A 16,344-nucleotide genomic window follows, 5' to 3' on the forward strand; every position below is an offset into this window, starting at 1 on the left:
ATAACAGATCACAGGGTCTGGTTCATTTCAAGATCTGAGCTGAAGTATGGGCCACATCTTATTTACCCGAGTCTTAGCTTTCCACCATCATTCCCATGACTTGCCAGTTAAAGATAGATGGAAGCTGTTTTCTAATTCTATTTCACTGTAAATGACAAAGACAAATGGTCGTATTACCTCAAGAGCTCCTTTGGCAGAGTAAGCAGCATATGAGTACAGTAGGTCTTGGCTGTGAAGCTTTTTGGTGTCTCTGTCACACTTCTGCCCACTAGGATAAAAGCATTCACCACTATTTTTCAAAGATACTGTATTTGAAGAAGAGCCTGGCAGGTCAAGCAAGACGGAGTAATTTACTAGCTGAACATCTTCAAGGCCACAGGAAGTCCACTGAATCAGAAGTTTCATTGCAATGTCTGTATCTTCTTCTTTCCTAGGCAACTGTATCAAATCTCTGGGGGTGGGAAAAAAAAACAATAATTGTAAATTTTTTTCCCAGTACACAGTCATCTTAATTCATGATAGATTACCATACAGTAAAACAAAGCACCTTTCATTCTCTTAGCATCTAATTCCTTATGAGTCATCATAAAAATAAAATTCTTTTGGGGAATAATAATTGTTGTCTTTTAAGAAAAATATCCTATTGGAATTCCAAAATCTCACAGATGTGATTTCAAATCACTGTATACTTTGTAAAGTATTCAATAGTTACATGTAGAATTTGACCTTCCATGATGAATTTCTGGGTGCTGGCTTTTCTCTCTCTATATATAGCCTGGTTACAAAAGTATGTTCATTGGAAATATCATTAACCTCACACCTGATCAACTCTAAACCATTATAAAGTAACTTTCATTTAGGGGTTTAAAGGGGGTTAGAAACATTAGAAAACCTTATAAATTAGGTACATTTTACAGATGGGGAAACTGAGTCACAGAGAGGGTAAATAACTTGCCCATTATCACACCATGATTAACTGACAGAGCTTGCAAAAGAAATCAGAAGTGGAATCCTGGCCCCAGTAAAGTCAATGACAAAGCTCCCATTGACTTCAATAGGGGCCAGGATTTCATTCCATGCATGTTGAGAAGTATGGAGAAAGGCTCCACATTTTGATCCACTGATGAATGTGAATCCAAGTTCTAAATGTTTATGTCTAAAGTTAATAAAAAAAAAAAAAAAGAAGCCTGCTAATTTTATGTTAGACCTAGTTAAAAGAACGTCCCAGCTCTCCAACGTGGCCCTCTCCTGTCCTTGTACCAGGACAGCCACACCACCCTTCCAACTCGAGTGCAACCCAGCTCTTCCCAGAAGGCCAACCCTCATAGCTTCTGTGTTGGGATCATCTTTGCAGAAGAAATATTCCTCACACCCCCTCAGCCTCTCACAGCTCCTCTGGGTCCAGCTCTTCAGACCCAGAGATTCCAGTGGTTAAAAGCCTCCACTGATCCCCTGCCTTCAGGGCTTCTTGGTCACAGATCCTAGCTCAGAGCCAGGAGGTAACTCCCTCTGCCACTGCTGCCCTTGTACTCTAGTGCCCCCCTGCCTTTCAGACTTCTAGCCCTGCCCCTTGCTTGGGGATATCAGCCAACAAAACCCTTTTGCTGCTCTCTTACCTTCAGCCTTCTCCCAGCTCTCAAACATACAGCCTTCCAGTCAATTCTTCCCTCTTTCTAGGGAAGGCCTGCAGCAAGCTTTCTCCTCTCTGCCACTTTCCCCAGAGATGACCTCATGTCTTCTGACTTTTCCTGATTGACTCTTACCAGGACTCTTCCTCACTGACCTTTTCTAATCCTCAGATGCAGCCCTCCTTCTTAATTGGCCAGATAGAAGCACCTGCTCTGGTACAGGGGAGCTGGCCCTGCTTCATTTACAATGGCCAGCCACCCTGAGAGAAGGAAACTCACAATATCTCTGATCAATAGCTTTGGAAGGGCTGGCAAGTGACCATTATCCGAAGATTAGAACTCCTCTATGGCATAATCTATGTTGAATTTTAAGAGAGATAAAGACATACAAAATGAAGGCATGGCAAAACTGATTTTCAATTGATTTTCAGCCATTGTTATCAATTATCATAATAACAACTGATATTTTATAGTATCCAGCAGTGTCATAGTACAGTAACAAGAAAGCAGACTCCACTTCCAAGAATCTCAGATTCAACTAGATTGCTCATAAACAAGCAGTTTTTAAAAAATCGGGCTATGTAGTGGAAAAATACCTAATACTCACTAGACACCATTAGGGGTTTTTTTTGTTTTTTCAGTAGTTAATGCTTTAAAATGATTGGTTTGATGTCACGCAACAAGTTTTCTTCTGACACTGCACCACCACAATCAAATATCGGAGAGATCACCTGATGTAATTTTGCATGGGGCTGGAGGAAGGGAATGATCCTGGAAAATTAGTTACAATTAAATATTCAGCTGAGCAAAGCAATTTCCAAAGCTGAAATGAGCTGTTTCACCAAGTATCCATTATATAATTACTTGACGGAACATTTTCCTCAGTCTTGATATCCACAATAAAGGGTTGTCTGGGCAGCATAATGAAGTGTCACGCAGAAGACCTTAGCCTAGAAATGATTTTGACAATACTGTTCAATAGGCTGACAGACCATGAATAGGCTGATTTTGGCTTTCATGGGCCAAATACAGTTTATATCACTACTGAACACCTGCTACTGGATGGTCCACAAAGTGACAATGATGAGAGAACTGAAGGAAACAATTAATCTAGTCTGACCAGTTCCAGAATGAATGCCAAGTGAATAGAAATGTAGAGAGACATCTAATGATAATTTCAGTGGAAAAATGGAAGCCTAAAATGAAAGACAGAGAAAATACATTGATAAATCTAACATACCCCACTGTCCCCAAACTCAGAATCACTGTACTCCACATTGCTATGCTGCGGGGAGCTCTGAAAAGTAGTAGCTTTGTTGATGTGCTAACAGAGCACTAAGAGGTCTTTGCTTGGATGTGTAAACTGCCGGCTGCACAAAATGTCTCAAAATGTAATTGCAAACAGGGAATCATCATTGAGTGGGTGTATTTACAGTGGGATTCCATGGGAATCGGTTTTTGACCCTATGCTATTGAATATTTTTATCAATGACCTGGAAGAAAACATAAAATCATCACTGATCAAGTTTGCAGTTGACACAACCATTGCAGGAGTGGTAAATAATGAAGATGACAGGGTTAAAGCATTGGAGAACATGCCTTATGCGAAAGACTCATGGAGCTCAATCTAGTTCAACAAAGAGAAGGGTGACTTGATTACAGTTTAAGTATCTACATAGGGAACAAATATTTAATAATGGTCTCTTCAGTCTAGTAGAGAAAGGCTGTCTGGAAGTTGAAGCTAGACAAATTCAGACTAGAAATAAGGCATACATTTTTAAAGGGGAGAGTAATTAACCATTGGGGCAATTTACCAAGGGTTGTGGTGCATTCTCCATCACTGACAATTTTTAAATTGAGATTGGATGCTTTTCTAAAAGATCTGCTCTAGGAATTATTTTGGGGAAGTTCTATGGCCTGTGTTATATAAGAGGTTAGTCTAGATCAGTGGCTCTCAACTTTTCCAGACTACTGTACCCCTTTTAGGAGTTTGATTTGTCTTGCGTACCCCCAAGTTTCACTTCACTTAAAAATACTTGCTTACAAAATCAGGCATAAAAACACAAACGTGTGACAAGCACAATATTATTGAAAAATTGCTTACTTTCTCAGTTTTACCATATAATTATGAAATAAATTGATTGGAATATAAATATTTCAATATTCCAAATTGCATTTGAGTGAATAGTAAATGGAGTAATATAAACAAGTCATTGTCTGTATGAAATTTTAGTTTGTAGTGACTTCCCTAGTGCTTTTTATGTAGTCTGTTGTAAAACTAGGCAAATATCTAGATGAGTTGATGTACCACCAGAAGATCTCTGCATACCCCCAGGGAGGTACACGTACTCCTGGTTGAGAACCACTGGACTAGATGATGGTAATGATCTCTTCTGGCCTTCGAATTTCCAAACATAAAGCACCAGGCTGAAAGAGTTTTATATTGAACAAAATTAACACTGCAATTGTGTTAGGCCTGAACAGTACATGATTATAGGACTGAAACTCAGAGATATAACTTCAAAGACTATATTACCAATCAAACCACCAGTTAGTGACACCTCAGCCTAGATATCACTGGAACTCCATAGAATAGCGTGTGACATGTTAGACTTCCTATACTCAAAGGGTCAAATTTTAAAAGATATTTAGGCATTAACAACCTCGAGTGATAGCATGTTACAACTCCACCAGATGGTACTATGGTATATGCTCTAATGACTAATGCCACCTACAGGACATTACAGATTGCAGCATATATTATTAACTGCACATGCAGATCAGAAAATTTGAAAAACCTCCACTGAAAGAGACTATATATATTATATCTAATTGTAATCTGTACAACAGTCAGAGTTACTGCTGTACAGAGTTCAACTTCTTTACAAGAACGCTGGGCTTATGTTAAAGACTTCAGAGATCTAGTCGGGAGGAATAATTGTCAAAGGTCACTCTTCAGATTTAATCTTCTTAATTTATCTAAAATAAATCTTCAAGCAGGCTGCACAAAATGGACAAGTTAATCCAATCAGTAGTACATTACAAGTCTCCAATTTCATCTGCTATGCCCTCTAATGCAATGACAAACTTGGACAGTACAGAAACATACAAAGTCATTTGATTAACACAGTCACTACTTCAAGATCCACATTTCCCACAGGTGTTAGAAACAGTAATAGAATAAATAATTGGAAGAAACTCATCCCATACAAATAAGGTTATGGCACATTTCAACAGCCAGCATTCTGTCTCAATAAAAGGCAGTTTAAATTTTTTTTTTTTAAGGACACAATTATCAAATTGTTCTCTCAATAATAGAACTAAAGATACTTTTTATTCTATAATTAAATGAAGCATGCCTTTGAAACTTTAGTGACGATATACTTGACTGAATTAAAGAAATAAATACACTTACTATTTACTTCATAAATTTCCTTACAGCATATTAAAATCAAATTGCAAATCATAGCACAAGTGTTATTAAAACAACTTAGCAGATATTAGGTGTCTTTGATAAGTCTCATGGAGAATGAAACAACACACACACTTTTTGGCAGTTTAATTAAAAAGATTGAGCCAAATTTCTCCTGATGTAAATCCACAAATTATTGTTTGTGACAGGCTGATTAGATAACAGAAACAATGTCACAAGAATAGTATTTCTGACAATATTCCAAATTCATAAACCCAGAAAGTACTAAAAGGTTTTTTTCCTTATCAGTTAATGAGAAAACCAGCATTGCACCTCACGCATTGCAGTGTCACTTTCTGCATCCTACTAACGTCAGTTAGTTTAGTTATTCTTTTTAATTTACAGAATATTGCGACTGATAACAAGATAGCATGTGTGAGCTGTAGAAAGGAACAGTGTGTCTGCATCATCATGCAACTGCCACTGAGAACGTTCTCAGTATCTCAAGCTATCAATAGCAACGCTATGGCAATTTTCATTTACACTACTGCCTTTAATTGTGAGTCAGATTCCAATACCCTTATTCACTTTATAATTTGTAATACTCTGTTCAGCAAGTTGTTCCATAAAAATCAACAGTGATATTGCCAAGTAAGGTACTACTCTAAGGGCCATACCTTCAGCCGCCATAAATCTGCACAGCTCTACTGAAGTCAGTGGACTTACATTGGCTAATGATTTTCTTAATGTACATAAGGGTATTAGAATCTGGCATAAGTACATTAAGTGAACAACAACAAGAGGCAGAACAATATAGTGGCTTTCATCTGAAGAGCTCAAGAAGTTTTTCCAAAATTAAGCTTTAGAACACCCTCAGAGGTAGACAGACACAAAAGACCTGATCCTCCTTGAACTTCAGATGGAAAAAAGTCATCAGTTTGTGAGTATGGGGGCCCTACTGGGATACAGGTGGCAGAACAGGAAATGCAATAAGCACGCTTCTTCAAATCAGCAGGACCAGCCCCTGGAATGGGTGTGCCAGCCACCTCTCTGCCACCACCTCCTTGAGCCTACAGTTAGTGGTCTCACCTGTCTCTATCTCCCCCATGCAGCGACTGTTTGATCTCTGCCTTCCCCAAGCAGTAAACGTGGGGGCTGATGGGCCCTCGCCCTCCTCTCTTTGTCTGGGGGGTTGGGGAAAGGTGGGGACTCCGTTGACCTTTCCCTGTGTCAGCAGTCTCTCTGGATTTCTCCCACCCCAACTGTGTGGTTTGAAGGTGGACACCCCCACTTTCTCCTCCACAAGGGTGCTGAGTGGGGAGCCAGTCCTCCCCCACATCACTGTCCTTGAAGCTAACAGACTCGGTAGACAACTGACCTCATTCTTCTTCCTCCTCTTCCTAGCCAGCAGCTGACCTCCCTTCCTCCTCTTTTCCTTCACTGGCCACAGTTTCAAAACAACACTGAAATAAACCACTGACTGCATGTGTCCTAAAAACAGCACACAGTTCTTTCTCTGTGATGATTATCAGAAGTGAACAATACAAAATAAACAAATTTTAACTATCGTCATAACCACATGATCTTGTTACCGTAATGCTCAACCTGTCTTTCCCTGCCCCTTGTTTTGGTTTATGACCCTTAACTGTGCTCCTAGACACAAAGCTTTGCAGGCACAACATTCTAGAATAGACCAGGCCTCGATGGTTTCATGAGTGAATTTCAACGATAAACTCATTAGGGCAGGGAGGATGCCTTTACTTGTGTCTGTGAAGCAGCTCACACACTTTTGGGTGCTGTCGTTGCATCTTGCGTGCAGTGTATGACGTTAACTGTTAATCAAATTTAGAAAACCTGGTGAACTGACGCATTGAGACAGCCAGTAGGAGCAAGAAAATCTGATACTGATGTCATTAAAGCACTGCTTGGTCAGAGTCCTGTAACCAACACTGGTCCTCCTATGCAATGTGGATTGATAAAAAACATTGATTTTAATTACAGTTTACATTAACCAGCAGGAAACCTTGATTTAAATTGATTTACTTGACTTATAATTAACTATTTAATTATTTTCCCAAAGAAAGGTTTATTCTCATTGGTTGGTATAACCGTTAAAATATATTTATTTACAACCTAAAATTGGTACTACATCTTGCTAAGCAGGAGGGTACACTATATCAATACATATTTATTTACACAATATAGAGTTTAACATACAGTTACTTTTCCCTGTTTTATGTTAGAAACTGGTGATTGAGACTGCATTTCTTATTTACTAGATGGTGTTTTTTACTCAGGATTTTTGTCAAGCTGCATTTGGATGGAAACTGGAATTCAGTTACACTTGGCACAAAAACAAATGGGTATAAACTAGCCATGAATATGTTTATGCTGGAAATTAGAAGAAGATTTCTAACATCAGAGGAGGAGTGAGGTTCTGGAACAGCCTTCTAACATGATCGGGGGTTGGGGGGATACACAATCTAACTAGTTTTAAAATGGAGCTTGACAAATTTATGAATGAGATTATGACTAGGATGCTTGTGATAGCAGGGGACTGGACCTGATGACTGAGAAGATTCCTTCCAGTTCTCTGGTCCTAATTCCCTCCTGTACACCCCTAATGGAGAAATAACAGATTTTATAGACTGAAGGTGAGGGCAGAACTGGGCCCAAACATTTAATAGCAAACTAAAAACCAAGACACTGTTTCATAAAGGCTAAGATGCAAGTCCTAATTGTTTTTCGTACTTTGAAAGGATGAAAAGATCAAGAAAACATTGATGAAGACATATTCTCATGCTTCTTCTCAAAGACATGAGACAGTTTTTACTCCGGCCTGCAGAATGGCCCAGAGACTAACTGCAAGAGTCACAGGTCGCCTTTTCTACCATAAACTTTGGCCAGTATTGCTTAAGACTGGAAGTGCTCAAGATGATAAAATAGTTTGTGAGATGATGAGCACAGGCAGCAGTCATAATGCTCGACTTTCCATCTCAACACAGCAGAGTGACTACATCAAAAGACAAAGCTGCACCAGATGACTATAAAGAGAAATGAATACACACGCAACACAGGAATTTCATTTTTAAACTGGTGACCATGGGGAGAGTAGGGGTGTAGCAGCACAGGGGGGATTTCTTTGATATAGCAGCACTTCTTTCACCATGGCTTCCTAAAAGAGATAAATAGTCATACCACACAGCAGGCCAGATGTGCACTGCTGACGGTACATCAGAATATTTTGAAATACATGTAGTGATTGCTGAAAAACAGATTTCTTGCCCTCTAAATCAGAAGTTAAAGTTGGAATAATTCCCCTATTAACACCACATTGCTGTCTAATGGATACAATAATGAAAATCTCTATGATATAGAGTCCTTGATCAGAAATTCCTATTTAATTTAATATAGATGAAAACAATAAGGTTCTTAATAAAAGAATAAGAGAATTTTACAGTTTTACTCTCAAAACTATACAGGCAGATTTTTTTCCTTCACGTGTGAAAAAACTTGGGGAGGGGACTTTGAGAGGAAATATGTGTAAGGATTTCCAAACTGAGATTCTTCATCCACTATCTCATTTGGGGGTGGGGGCTTCCCTAGAACTGGGTGAAGAACCCATTTAAAAAAAAGAAAATTGTCAAAGTTGTTTTGGTTTTACAGGGTTTAGAAATTGACAAAAAAATTTTTCATTTTTAAATCAAATGATTATTTTATCAGAAGTCATTAAAACTGTTAATAAAATAGCCATCAATAGTTTTTTCATTCCTGAACAGTGATTTTGATAAGAATTTTAATAAATGTCACAAAAAAAAAAAAGCAGTTTCTCACCACAAAAATAAGGGTGGTGGGGAGGCCAGATTTAATCAAGAAAATTTGTACTCCAGAAATGCTGATCTGCCCCAGTTTGCCTCACCACAAAAGAAACGCTGCTTCCATACTTGACAGATCCCATGGGATTTTTGGGACACCAGGGCCATTTTTTCCAGAGACTCTACCCCAGGAGCAGTGCAGCCTCAATATTTTCCTTCTCCCATTCCCTGATAACAATGCAAGTGTGCTACCAGACAATCACCCCCAGCTGCAGTAGTTCCTGGGGACCAAAAATCTGTGGCTGTATTAACTTCACAGGCTGCCATAACTTTTATGCAAGGCCATGAGGTGAGACACATGTCCTTGGAATACTGTGAGGTATCTCTCCATGCAGATAGGTATTTCTTCTCATGTCCCTTCCTGCAAGTTTTTGTGGGATTTTGCACAGACATTCTACAGTAGCAGATTCCAGTATGGAATCAAGCTCCAAGACAGCGTAAGAATGTTGGCCCAGGTCATTCCCTCTTGCAGAAAAACTCCTGGGAAGACACCTTCACATCATCTCCTTTGCAAACCAAATGTCTGTCATTCAAATTATGGGAGAAGTGACATGGAAAATACATGTAAAAAGATGGGGGTTTTTTAATGGAAAGAAGTGCCACAATATTTAAAGCACAAGATAAATGATTCTGAGTCTGAGGGATAAAAGTAAAAAAACAATCAGAATTGATTGTTTCTATGTAAAATATATTTGTATTTTGCATGAAGCATAAACAGTTCTTTAGCTATATATAGTAACTGTGCTTTATTACTGACAAGATGCATGTCATAAGATGGCCCTGGCTGGAGTGCCCTACTGAGGCAGGCAGCAGTGCATCAGATGTGCCTGCCTCAGTTTCCCTTTCAGAGTCCCCAGAAATAGTCCTTAAAGGCCTTCCAAGTAATAGTCACTGAAGGGTTAATTTATTACAAAAGTTCTGCACAGATAAATCATAAACTCCCACAACCACAGTCCAGAATTCCCCAACATAGTCTAAATAATACATGAAACATAGTACAGCTCTGGCATGTCTCACCACACCCCAGCTCTTGGCATCCCTCATCATGCCTTACCCCAGCCTTCAGGCTTCTCTGATCCTCTGACTTCAGCTCTCTGCCTCAGAACCAGCATTCATCTCCCTCTGCTGCTCTCAGTCTTCAGCCCTCTCCTGCCTTCTTTGGCCAAGGCTCGCTGACTCAGGAAGGTCAGCAGGCTAGCATCTCCACTGGCTTCCTGATAATTTCTCCCGTTTCCAGGGAAGGCCTGTGGAGAGCTTTCTGCTCTCTGCAGCACTGCCCATAGACCTTCTCCAGTGTGACTCCCAGACAGTTCCCACCTGCCCTTTCCCTCACTGACCCAAATAGTTTCCCCTTTTCGTGACTGACTCTGTTCTCTAAAGCAGTTCTGGCTCACCAGGTCTCTCTCCTTATAAGGGCTCAGGTGTCCTCTTTTAAGCCCAATTGGTGTGTCTCAGGTGACACGGGCCCTGCTTCCTCTTAAAGGACCAGTGTCACCCTGTGACAAAGCCAAATTCTGCTCTCTTCAAAATGTTACTTTTTACTGTTTGGAGTTCCTAGTCCCAAAAGAATGTAATGAAAGATGTCTCAACACAAATAAACACACACGCACACACTGCTGTGCTTGCGCACAATTGATTTGCTTAAGACAGGTAGTGATGCACATCGTGCATCAGAAGTTAGAATCTAAGTATTCCCACAGTCCATCTGATTAAAATTATCATCATTAAATACTGTAATAAAATCAGAATGGAGAATGTTTTGAAAGACCATGCTACAGTCCACAGAATAATTTAGAAACTCAGATTCTTGATCCAAATAACCTAGGAGCAATCAAGGAGAAAAGATGATCATCACATTATATATAAGATTATATTTCTTACTGCTTCCTCACTATCACAGAAAGCAGGATCTACATTTCTATCTACCTACATACTTGTCTACCTATTGTATTTGTAGTGTGTCTAGCAACAAAGTGCTCTGAAATATTATGCAGACTTTAGTTTCTTCACTGCTGTGTGTGTGTCAACAAGGATGATGATTATCATGCAGTGTGTGCATGAGAGAGAGAAAGAGAGAGAGATGTGAATATTTGTCTGCTTAGAGCTAGATATTGATGCCACTAGCCCATTTCACTAGGAGCACCAAACAGCTGTCTTATGATAATGACCCTTGATCTTGTCATCTGAACCTGAAATAAGATAATGTTGCAAAACCCCATTCAGCCATCTAGACCCCCTAATTTTGCACATTTGTTTTCAATTTTGAATTTAAAATGTGTCTATGCAAATAGTATTGTGCCTCTGTATTCCTTTATTCTGGAACCTGCACAGACAAGATGGCAGCATTGACTCATGCTAATTTTGTGATGGCTGTGGGCAACAGGAAATTAGAGAAATTCAACACGGAATGTGTTAATGGTACTGCATATTCCCCTTACAAAGAGGTTGAGTACCATCATAACTTGCACTAATAGATTCAGATACACTTCCTAAATCATAAACAACCAAGACAATGCCTGCCCTACAATGCTAACCACAATTGCAAAACCATAGTGAAACATTATTTTCAGATACTCAGTAAGGTAGAGCAATTAAATATGGTGAAGATTATTATGAGAGGTCTTCTTCCACCATGCACCATCTTTATTGGCAGTATTGTTCCACCTCCAAGCCAGTCCTGGGATTGACCAAGAGTAGCTTTTCTGACAAAGGTTAATAAATGCCATCTCAAGTGTGTGGCTCATTCTTCAGGGCCTATCCCTTTCAATCCAGTCCTGATAGACATGGTTGACGGAACAATTCATATGTAGCTCATCATAGTGATGAACATATGGTCTGTCCTAATAGAAGGGAAACTTAGAAGCATATTACACTCTAGTGTAACATACTATATTTCTTACTCGTCAGAGGGAGCATTTGCAAATCTTGATCTGTATCTGCTATGTGAATGTTGTAGTATGGTACCTACAGTATAGTGATGATGCTATTAACATAAAACAGTATGATTTATGGTGGGTTTTATTTGCCATACGTATAGTATAAATTTGATAGATAAAATTGAAAAAAACATAATAGAATGTTATGGTTTCAGACACTTTTGCAGTCTTATAACAGAAAAATGGTTTTGATTTATTTCCAGGATTTCAGTATATTGTGTGGACAACTGCCGCTGGGTTGTTTTGAGGAAAAAAAATTGCAAATGACTGTATTCTTTCATTTAGAAAAGGATGTACTATGCATGGCCAGTAATTTTTTTTCAGTGAAAACTTCATAATTTTTTTTACGCCATCACAGTAGCTGATTCATTCATTTGTATACTAAACAGAGACAGGAATAAGTGCCTGTAAGCTGGTAGTATTAATGTGATATAATACACAATAGATACAAGGCAAATTTTCCATCTTCCTGGGAATTCCTTTGTTGATAGATTAAAGAACAATCATAAACCTCTGCCTAAGCTTTCTTTTGAAGCTGGCTGTACATATTTTCCTCTGCAAGACCTCTCTAAGCTTATTTCTATTTCCCACACATCAAACAGACCTTCACATTTTTGTATACTTTTTGGTTGGAACTAAAACGACACTTCTGATCTGACTGCCAAGATGAGTCAGAAGGCAAGCTCTGCATCTCAGTGCAAGGTCTTAGGAATGGACCATCTGTCATATTACCATTTGTGTTCCCGAAAGCTGCGCAGGTAAATCTCCTGTGTATCAATGGGAAAACAGACAATTTAGTGTTCACGTACACTAAATATTCTGAAGGCAGTAAACACACTGTAGCTGAGATTTTCTAAGCTGCCTAAGAGATCTGAATGCCTAATAGCTTTGACTTCAAATGGTAATAGGGCATACAGATCCCTCAGGCAGCTTTGAAAAACTCAGTTTAACTGTATTCCTAGACAGCACTCTCCATGTTTTCCCGCAATAACTTGGCACCATAAAATGAGCTGAAAAAGAGTACCAGCCTTAAATACGAATTGCTTTAGGTTCAGGTGGCAAATTGTTCTGGTACGCCTGGCAGCAGTGCACATCTTTTTCTGTGAAACAACAGCAGTCTAGTCTAGTGCTTTACTGATTTCAATGAAACATCCACGTGAAGCATTATTAGGAACAGAAACAAAATATGAGAGCATGCATTTTGTGTGTGGAGGTACTGTATATGCTTGGTGCATCCACCCAAACTTCAAGAGTCTATGTAGTGCTCTTTTAACTGTCTGTTAATGCAGGGGAAAAGAGCACTTTTATTTGGAACAAGCTCTTGTATTACATCCCCCATATAAACATTAAAAAAAACAAACCTGTTCTGCAGATTAAAGCAATATTAGTTTTAAATGTTTAACAGTGCTATTCAAATCCACAATGCTTTAAACTGACATGATCTCTCTCTTCTATGTCAGTTTAAAATCAAAAGTTTTAAAATCACGTGAATGAGATATCTACTTAATGACTGAGATTAGAGGAAGTTCTCTTTCTTTTAGACTATTAACTCCAATTCAACTACTCTGCAAATATTTTAAGGGTTAAGAGGACCCCCTTCTGTTATTATAGGACATTGATCCACATGGATTATAGCCTGACTAATGCAGAAAGAGAATATTGCTCAAAACATTTTTAACCCACCACAGAAGTATTGTTTAGCCTAAAAAAGCCTTATCAATGGAAATGTTATACAAAACTATTATACAGGAGAAAAATAGTTTTGCAGTTTAGTTGTTTTTAATTCATTCTCTTTAATATCTGTGTGATTCAAGATTGATGTTACACTTTCAGTTACCAAGCCTGCAAATTTAATTCTATGAGAATTAATAAGGACTCACATGTATATTTTAAGATAACTGATCTTTGCAGATATTTGTTAACATCCACGACTGGATGTAGAAACGGGCAGAAATTGTATATAAACTCTACTCATTCCCATCTTCTCAAGACTCTGGTGGCAGAAAACGTGGCTTTTCACAAAATCTGGCTCTTAAATTTTTTCAGGGGACAGATACACAAGATAGATAATAAGCAATATCTTAACTCTCTTATAACACAAATTGTACATGGTTAAATCCATAAAAAATCAGCAACTGATGTTTGTACAAAGCACCTCAATTAATGCACAGCTTCAGTTTTGAAATATAAATATGCCAAGCAATCCTGCACAAATACATTATATTTTTGCAAGAGATGCAGTACACTAAGTACACTATTGCCTTGTTTAAATGATGCCTGTTTGCATCTATTTTTAATCTGAACACGTTTACTTTTATTTTCAATCCTTACAAAAATATAAATAATTTCCAAAGCATTGAAATTTAAAAGACAATCTAACATCATGAGCTACATAATTAAGCTGTACAATTTCAGGTTTCAGTTGCATCCACAAATTCTGTGCATGTAAATCCTGCATATATGAGACATATATGCCACAATTACTGTCCTGATGTTTCACTGTGTGCTGAATCCAGGAACTGCAGGACTAAGAGCATGAGCCTCTATCTGGTACCTATAGTGGAGTAAAATCCTTTGTGAACCAGCCACTAGAAGGGGGGCATGTAACATACGGAAGAGTGGCTGCAGGGTTTGGGTTTTTTTGCAGTGTAGATGGACTCTTAGTTCCTTATCTATATAATGGAGATAATATTTCTTCACCCTGAGGGGCAGGGAGATGTGCTGGGGGCTGCTCTTGGGCATCCCAGCACCACGCCAAGGGGAAGTGGAGGGTTCAGGGATCCCCACAGTGGCCTGGGCTCCGTGGGCAGCTCTTACCACGGCCTTGCTCCAGCTTCCGGCCTGGCCAGCGGGTGGGGCCTTGGAGAAGAGAGGCCACGGAGGGGGACAGGGCTCCTGCATCTGTGCCACTTTTGCCTGTTGAAAGGGTGGTCACCCCAGCTAGGCAGAGCTAGGAGCAGAAGTCAGATTGCCTGACTCATAGTGTGCAGCCTAGTCATAAGACCACCTCACTCATAATTTAAATTCTCCTTAACCCCGGGTCTATTTAAAAAAAAAAAAATTATTCAAACTACAATCTAACACCCTCTCAGTGACACACAGATCATTTAATTAACGGGTATGGTGCAAGGCGACAATGACTGTCAGTTGGTATTTCTTCCCCATGGTGACCAGAGACATATTCAAAAAAGATTATGGTATTTATCCACTTTCAGGATAACTACTGATCTGCAACAATCTTATTATGGCAGATGATAATGACAGTCTCACCCCCCCCAATATTGTCTACTTCTATTTTTCAGTAGCCCAACAATCTTTTTACTCAAGCTGTCAAAGGAAGAGATATGTGATACCCTTCAAATTACCCACCTGGAAACAAGAAAGGCTTAAAGTCACTGACCGTTTTTGTCAAATTTTTGTATATGAAAGAGATTTGTGTGAAAGGCTGCATTTTTGTTGGCAAAGCAAGAAAGACTTCTCTCATCCTGATAAAGAGTTTTCAGTCTTTAAATGCTTAAAAGAAAAGGACTATCCTACATGCATTTCCGTTCACAAATTCAGTAAACTGCAGTTAATAGAGGATTTTACTATTAAAAACTTTTATATAAGACAGAAGCCATCTTTACTAGAAAACCTTTTGTCTTAAAATGATACCCCAAAGTGATCTCATAAATCTCAAGTCATTTGTTATTCAAACTTTACTAGAAGACCACCAATTTTTTATCAGTTGCCTTAGTTGCTGAAGTTCAGCAGTTGCTTCGGCCAGGTTTCACTGCATATTATATATGATGATAAAATCCCCCATGCACACAATATCACATTGCATAGTTAGGCCCAATTCTGCTTACACTGTGCGCAATAAATCCATTCTCTGTGCACTTAGACTGAAGAATCAGGCATCCTATATATAATTTCTCTTGCAGTTATGTGAGCAGTATTTTTACAAAAAGAGTTGCTTAGCCTCTCTTTTAGATGCCACATTGTGGATATAGACTCTCTTTTAAAGATTATGGGCCTGATTTATCTCTTTCTTACACCAGTTTTATACAGGTGTAAAACCCTTTACTTCTGTGGAGTTACTCCTCATTTATACAAGTATGAGTGAAAAATCAAGCCCTCTAAATTCCAGATAACACCAGTATGAAGGTTTGGATGGGTTAAAACACCAGCGGCAATTAATCACTGCAGTGAAGAGGGGCGGGGGAAATCCTCCCTGGGGGAAGTGCTCACATATAATAACCCCTTTTTGTAGTTAAAGCACTGACCCAAGCAAGACTTCACAGTGATATAATTTTCTTTTCTTCACAAAACTATATGGAAAATGTCAATGTCTCAGTAAAATGTGAACAGCCACATAATCAAATCCAAGTGGCATCTTTTACTTCCCAACATAGTTCCATTAGCTTAGATCAAGAGAGGACTATGTATCTGAATAGCAATGGAAGCTTTTTGTAAAGAAAATCCACTGATCATAAAACTTTGAATCTTTTAAC

At 38.8% G+C, this 16,344-nt stretch overlaps 1 protein-coding gene across 5 annotated transcripts in view; it reads right to left on the reverse strand.

Annotated features, from left to right (window-relative positions):
- Positions 1-16,344, reverse strand: part of NAALADL2 (N-acetylated alpha-linked acidic dipeptidase like 2) — a 691,918-nt gene that overhangs the window by 371,503 nt on the left and 304,071 nt on the right. For all 5 annotated transcript variants that reach the window (XM_067536536.1, XM_067536537.1, XM_067536538.1 and 2 more), the window contains one exon: positions 178-451. In XM_067536536.1, coding sequence (XP_067392637.1) covers positions 178-451 — 274 coding nt within the window. The remainder of the gene's footprint in view (positions 1-177; positions 452-16,344) is intronic.

The sequence above is a fragment of the Emydura macquarii genome, unplaced genomic scaffold, assembly GCF_026122565.2.
Source record: "Emydura macquarii macquarii isolate MOO-44397 ecotype Brisbane River unplaced genomic scaffold, CSIRO-AGI_Emac_v2 contig_3603, whole genome shotgun sequence".
Classification (NCBI taxonomy): Eukaryota; Metazoa; Chordata; order Testudines; family Chelidae; genus Emydura; species Emydura macquarii.